General features: G+C 36.5%; 1 protein-coding gene across 2 annotated transcripts; it reads left to right on the forward strand.

Moving 5' to 3' along the window:
• The first annotated feature begins 15 nt into the window (after positions 1-15).
• LOC113679319 (syntaxin-8) lies at positions 16-7,323 on the forward strand. Of its 2 annotated transcripts, none has more exons than XM_089185931.1 (9): positions 16-68; positions 1,029-1,128; positions 1,223-1,317; positions 2,688-2,741; positions 3,457-3,522; positions 4,208-4,326; positions 4,492-4,584; positions 5,695-5,796; positions 6,309-7,323. In XM_089185931.1, the coding sequence occupies exons 1-9, from the start codon at positions 49-51 to the stop codon at positions 6,374-6,376; spliced, it is 717 nt and encodes a 238-aa protein (XP_089042057.1). In that variant the 5' UTR covers positions 16-48; the 3' UTR covers positions 6,377-7,323. The 2 variants fall into 2 exon arrangements, with proteins under 2 accessions (XP_089042057.1, XP_089042058.1); XM_089185932.1 differs by having other exon boundaries at positions 3,457-3,513.
• Positions 7,324-7,651: the final 328 nt, after the last annotated feature.

Below are 7,651 nucleotides of genomic sequence, written 5' to 3' on the forward strand. Positions count from 1 at the left end.
TAAAGAAAGCCTGGGAACTAACCACATACATGTAGAGTCTAATCCAAGATGGCGCCTCAAGATACTTGGTAAGGTGGAAGAACTTTCGCTATTTTTCCAACAAATATCTCCTTTAAAAACTTACTTGTGATAGCTGTTTGATACAAAACCTTTTTTGTACATATTGTGAGGATATCTTGGTTATCTGAGATACTAAGACTACAATGGCTCACTAATTTATCCTGAATTATGTCCCATTCTGAACGGAAGTTCCTTCATTTTTCTCGACTGTGTTTAGCTTTACACCACCGTTTTGAGGTTTGCAACATGATCAAAAAATGTATTGTCTTTGAAGCGATCTTCAAAAGACACTGGATGCTATACTAGTGCTCTTTTAGTCGTTGGTAAGAATTTTGTTACAGATTTTCGATACTATCAACTCAATTCAGTAGAAAGTTGGATCATGTGATCGCGTAAGTTCTATTTTCATTTTAAACTTCCTTTACAGTTCTATGTTACAATTCCTAAGGATGTTTTGAAAAGACTGCTGGTTCTTTTATTTGTGTTCAGCCATAAAGGTCTTCAAACTTAGTGGTTTACTTCTTTTCTTTACAATTTTACACTTTACACTAATTTTTCATTTTCTTACATATTACAAGATATTCCTTTGACCCACGGATAGCAGATGCTAATCGAGGCGGACCAAATTTGTATATTTATCTATTTATTTTTTTACTGACTTAATTTAATTACACTGGAAATAAAACGGAAATGAAAAAATATAACATAAAAGTACAAAAAGATATGCAAAAAAGAAGAAAAGGAAAATGGCAGTTGTTCATTGTAAAGGAGAAAAAGTCCTAGTGTTTCTAAGTGTACGAAAAATATTGTAGAACTGGTTTAATTTGATTCAATTTTGCTGTGTTTGAATTTAAGTATTATCTCATCAGGCTCCATATAAAAATCTTTTAGTTTCTAGAATATTGAGAAGAGCTCTTTTTGTTTCTTTTTTGAGGGATTTCTTTGACAAAGTTTTGTTCCTTTAACAGGTTGAGTGAATTTAAAACAGTTGAGAAGAATGGGCAGGATATTATGGAGAAGATTAATGAGAGAAATCAAAGAAGGCGAAATGGAGGGAATTATAACAAGGTGATTTATGTGGGACATAGACATTTTATGACAATAAAACCATGACAACTGTTGATTATTTTCATTCAAATACTGTGTTTGTTTAATTTGGCAGGTCCAGTCTGATGTAAGGATTATGTTAAAGACCTTTTCAAGGGATCTCAACAACTTAAAGCAATCACTTTTACGAGCCTCATCTTCTTATCATGTGTATCCTTCTGTCAGCATAAAGTTTAATTTCACCATTAACTCTCAACTTAATTGAGGTAATTAAGTTCAATTCACTACTAACTATTAAGTTAATCTTTAACCCTTGAACTCCCAAGATCTGATTGTTAATTCTCCCCTCCAGCTGTGACTTATTTCCCTGTTACTTAGTTATGAGAATCTGGTGTTAGATTAAGACAGACCTGTACCTGATAAATTTGAGAATTCTCATTATCTCTTTGCTGGATAAGGAATGGATATTATGAGGAGAGGTTACATGTTAATCACTCCTGGGAATTAAAGGGTTAACTTAGGATGCAACACTTTCTAAAGATAGCCAAATGACATTCCTTAGCTTACATCTGCAAGACCAAACTGTTTAACCCTTGAACTCCCAAGATCTCATCAGCAATTCTCCTTATTGTCTGCCACACAGTTCTTGTGATGCTAGTTTGGAGAATTTGATATTGGATCAACTTTGATCCCCAATTGATATTTTTCTTTATTCTCATGACTTGCCTGCTCAACACTGTATTGATATTGAAAGAAGAAATTCTGTCTTGGTCACTCATGGGAGTTAAAGATTAAGCTGATGTATGATGCCTATAACAAAAGATTACTTGTACAACTAAGTGAGGAAATTGTTACCAAGAGAAATACCAAATACTCATTAAGAGGATCAAACAAAATTGTTGTTCCAAGGTTTTAGTCTCACTTCTTAGAACAATCTATTAGTTACAGGGGTGCTGTCCTCTGGAATACATTTACATTCAAACATCTGGGTGTAACACAAGTTAAATGATGGACTATAGATTCTTAACTTAAGATTCACAACCTAAGAGACTTTCATTTCAAAGCAACATCTGTCTCAACCAATGATTTTAGTAATGACGATTTTATATATTTTAATGGCTTCAGTATTTAGTATTCAGTATTTCAGTGACTTGTAAATTATTGTAAGATGCACAACCCCATAAGCACCAGCTTTAACTATTATTGGGCTGAAATAAAGTGGATTTATGTGTGTATATATTAAACCATGAGCAGTAGGGAATATGCAATTTCTCCTTTCAACCCTGAAACATTATCTGGCAAACAGGCACTTAGAATGGACAAATATATTGGTCAGTGACAGTTATCTTGGTTTATTTTAATTTTTAAGTCTTGCCTTTTTTTTTTTTAGCCCTTTAACACCCCTGATCTCATTATTAATTCTCCCCTGCAGCTGCTACACATCTCCTTGTAAATTTGTCACATGAACTGGTGGCTAGATCAAGGTAACAACAAGTTAATCACTTCTGGGAGTTTAGAGTTTAAATAAAAGTAATAAATTGCTGTTGGTAATGCAATGTGGCTCCTTAACCAATCTGTAGAACTGAGAGAGAAATTGATCGAAGACAGAGTATGTTAGACCAGCTGATTACCAAGTAAGTCACACTTTTCAAAATGAAGGATACTTCCTTCCTAGACTTAATGTTAATAATTGCACTATTAACATAGACATGTGAAACAAATTAAAAGGGAAAACTTAAAATCTCTTTTTATGTGTGCATGGTTTAGGGAAAATCTTGAGATTTTTCTGAAATGGAAGGAAAAAAACACAGGTCACATATTTTTCTGGAGGCAAATCACTCGTCACTTATAAACCCTCTGCATTCTCTCTGGAGTCATCCTTGATAGTGAATAGTTGTAACTTTGCAGGGGTATTGATAGGGACCTTTTCAAAAGGGGAGAAATAGTTACTAATTCCTGCTCACCTTAGGGGAATTGGTTTATGCCACTGCTCTTCCTTGCCTATTAGAGGGCAACCATTCATGGAGTGAAAAGGACCAACAAGCAGAGTATCCAGCCATTGAAAAGATTCATACCACGTAGATTCTTTGAGTTTGAGCATTTTGGAAGGATGGTAGGTGGAAGGGGTAGGGGGCACCTCAGGTAGCTATGCCCTTGCTTTGACGGGATATTCAGTAGATATAAGGGAGTAGAGAATTTGCTAGATGGTGTGCAGAATTTTCTCATAACTTTTGTAACCAGTTACTCTAAGTTATGCCTCTGCCACTACACTTTTTAATGAAAATCCTGCTAATGGCATTTAATTTATCATACTTAATTCTTGGACATTCTATTTTGTTTGCTTTCCAGAGAGAAACAGATGACTGCAGCCTTTCAACAAGAGGCTGGTCAGAGTGATTATGGAAGGTGGGAGAGGTTTGGAAATCAAGTTTATTAATTTTTGTGTTTGCAGTGCTTTCGAGTGATGTCTGCATTGATTTTGTGGGACATTTGATGTGGTTGTATGTGACATTTCCAGTGGTGTTGTGCAACTTGGGCAATATTTCATTCCATCTTTAGGGGAAGTCAACAGGTATTTCAGGGGATGAGCAAGGGGGTCTTTAAACCAAGTAACTAATCAAAGTTTGAAGGAAGTGTGATCTCTTCTCCCTTTCTTGCAACAGAGGAAAGATAAAAAAAGGTCTTCTGTCACCTTGTACCCCATCAGAAACTTGTCCAACCTTTGTGAACTTGTACTCACCAAAGTGCCTTCCTCAGCCTACCTTAAAGATCTTTTCATTATCTCATTTCAAAACTAAAGATTGGGTGACCAGGAAGTTTGGATTTACTTAACAGACTCATTCAAAATCTCTTTTTGCATTCTAAACAAAATCATAAAATGGTGACGTGGAATTATTGATTCATTGCTTACAACAATTGTTATTTTTAAGCATTTTAAGTTGCTTGGGTCTTGTAGGCAAATGACAATAATGAGGATATTCATCATAGATCCATTACTGGAAAGTTCAGTTGTTTCAGTCTCATTTCTCCCACTTAATTGAATACAAAATTTTAGGAGTTTGAGCATTAGAAGAAAAGATTTTCTGCTTTATATTTTAAGGAGCTCGTTACTGGCAACTGATCCTAGGGGGCGAGACACCAATCCATTTGATGAACCTGAACCTGATAGCAATGTGTCAATTGATGATATGAGGAGACAACAACAACAAATTATTGCAGGTATTCCCTGCGACAAATCTAGTTTAGTCATAGTCAGTTTTGTGCTGTCAAAAGGAGAAGCTCATAATTAAATCAGTTAAACAGTGATTTTAAAAAAGTCAAATGAGTGTTTAGTGCACATCTCCATTCAGTTTGCTGTTAAATTAATTTTTGTTGTACTTTCAGAACAAGACCAAGGATTAGAAGCCTTGTCAGGAATCATTCAGAGGCAGAAATTAATGGGACAAGCTATCTCTGATGAAGTAGACTTACAAAATGGTCAGTATCTTCACCAAACTCCGACACAGCACCACAGTTTCTTTAGAAATTTACCCTTGTTATCCTTTCTTCATCTCCCATTTAGCATATGGGCCAATCTCTGATTAATCTTCTTACTACATCTCTTTGTTGACTTCACTCTAAACAGTGTCTATTATTGAAAACTGAGTGCTGTTATTAAATTGATCAATAGACATTTTGAAATTAAAAAAGGTGTACATGTATGCTTTGTAATGGGGATGACGGGTATTTTGCTTGGGCCTAAAGTATGAACAAATCCTACCCTTTCTTTTAGTGTTATCAAATGAGTTGAAAGTGTAAATTGGTCACTGTTTATAGTTTCGTAGCTTTGAAACTCTTTACGGTGGCCAATTTACATTATCAACTCAGTTGATAAAACCAAATTACCTTGTTGTACTCTCCCACCAATGCAGCACCATAGTTTCTATAGAGACTTACCCCCTTAATCTTTTCTACGTCTCCTACTTGGCATATGGGCCAATCTCTGGCTGATCTAGGGGTTTAATGAAATATTCGACTCTTTTTCTCTTCCTCAATGAAACCTTTGTTATTCCATGGGTTTGCTGGCTCCATGATAGGCTAGTTATTATGATTCATTGGTCACAGCTTGTGCATTTAGGTGGTTATTATCATAAACTTCTGGTTATGCTTATTCTCTTTGGAGTCTGCAGTGTAGATCACACTCATTTTTGGGGATTCTTCAATCACTTCAGGGCTTGATTCTCAAGCCTCAAGGAGAAAAACAAATTTTTAAAGAAGAAAACGACAGAGCATGAGTAACATTTTATGAAAATGTTGGATCAGCGTCAGTATCCAAACTGCACACCTACCCCTCCCCTAACCCCAACAACAGTCAACTGATAACAATTTTGGGTTGACATTGGGTTGGGAGGGGCCTTGGGCCATTAATCAAAGTCACAAACCTGTTACAAGTGTATGTGCTACATTATCGTTATCCCAGAACTTAGGTTGCCAAATGGGGTTGGCAAATTTAGTTGCCAAAATTTTTACTTGATGTAGTGGCCACAGCTTGGAGCCTTGGTATTGATGTATATAGATTATAAGGGTTGATCTTTTGATGTGCTGCAGAAATCATTGATGACATTGACGCCGGCATGGATCAAACCAACCAGCGCCTTATCCGAGAGACAGCCCATGTGCGGAGAGTGACGGCAAAATCTTCAACTTGTGGTGCGTATTAAAACTACATGTGACCTGCATTAATGAACTATCCTTGATCACTAACATTTCAATCTTAATTTTAACAATTACTTTGCAACTTATAAGACAATATGCAAAAATGACGTTTGAAAGACATTTCTTTGTTTAAAACACATACCTACTCTGGTACGTTCTCTGGTGTGACTTTATCTCCTCCTCTGTATCAACCTTAAAATACATGCTCTCTTCTTGAATTAAATTTTAAATGAAGACTTATTGTAGTGGATGTAATGTTTCAAAACTGGGGAATATCACATGGGGTATATCCTTGGATATTGTTCAGTTTTAGTTGGGGAATATTTGGTCATGTTATGCTTTCAAGCCAATTGTGTGCAAGCAAAAATAATTGAATGACTCTAACAATAGATATTCCTCAGTTTTAGCTGGGGCATGTTTGATCTTAAGATGCCTTTGAACCAATCACACACCAGCAAAAATATTTGGTGTGTTGTAGTGATAAGATGTATGTGCTTTTCTTTCAGGAATGCTGGTGGTTATAGTCCTGCTAATTATTGCTATTATTGTTGTGGCAGTTGTTCCAACTCACTGATTATCTGTGTCTTTCCAAATAATTGATGTTTATTCATTTGAATTAATTTGAAAATGGAAAGAACCTTTCTTCCCTTGTCCCCCCCCCTTCCCCAAAATTTCCCTCTTAAATAAAAGAGGAAGTGATGCTAGGGTGGGGAGGGACAATGAAAAGTAGGGTGGGAAAAAATGCTTGAAAATACACAATGGTGGAGGGAAGGAGGGGAATTTGTAATGCGTTCCTACTTGCTTATCACCTCACTTGATTTTGAATCATACCACAGACAGGAATGTAGAGTGCAAAAATTGTGTATATGTATTTTTACAAGTTAATTATAACGCAGTGATCAACTTTGACATTTTTCTAAGTTGAAAAAATTGTGCAAAGGACATAATATAAAAATGATTTACCGTCAGAATTTAAAACGTAGAAGAATGATAGGAAACCACGTCTCTAAAATTACTGTAAATTACAATCAAAGTGCTATTAGAGAGACTCAGAACTGTAAATGCAGTTATGAAATGCCCAGAACCTTGAACTTAGTAGTTCGCGCAGGGAATCTACGGGGAAGACCAACAGATTATAATGCTATGATACCTGGTCCACTCGCCAACATGTGAACTCACGGACACACTTAGTCTACTCACCGAAACCTTTGGCCAACTCGCCGACATCCACGGTCACTTCTCCAAACTACTTTACGGCGTCGACGATAGTACTCACGATGTTGCCGGCGAGTTGACCAGGTGTGTTCACGAGTTGACTTATGGTGTCGGTTGATTTGAGTGATGGCGAAGTGACTATTAACCAATGTTGTAGCAGGAGAAGTGAAAGTCCCGTGAAACCGAATACGGTTGGAGATTTTGTTTTCGGAGAAGAGTTATTCGTGAAATTGAATGTAATTAGGAGACAAATTTTATAAAGCGAGCAAGTTGCATTTTGATTAAAAAATAAAAAAATGTCCAGGACACTTGCTCATTTCCGTATCACCCAAGTACAGTCTAATGGTGGATTCTTAACTATACCCGGCTCACCAGAAGGATAACATATGAGGACCACTTTTTTTATGCAGCTTGAGAAGAACTTAAAAGTAAACGCAGTGAAAGTCGCGCTGAATTAAGAACGGGAGTGCGAGTCGCGACAGGTTAAGAGCGCTAGGTTGCTGTGAAGTTGAAATTATGGCGAGATCTTAAGGCCGTCTGAAGACTTGGGACTTGAGCGCAGTAATCGAGGGTACATGTGCACTCAGCGGTGTAGACTGGGTTCTTAAAACGATGTGCATTTTTTTCTGTTGAT

This window comes from Pocillopora damicornis, chromosome 10 (assembly GCF_964200805.1).
Source record: "Pocillopora damicornis chromosome 10, jaPocDami1.2, whole genome shotgun sequence".
In the NCBI taxonomy this organism is placed as follows: Eukaryota; Metazoa; Cnidaria; class Anthozoa; order Scleractinia; family Pocilloporidae; genus Pocillopora; species Pocillopora damicornis.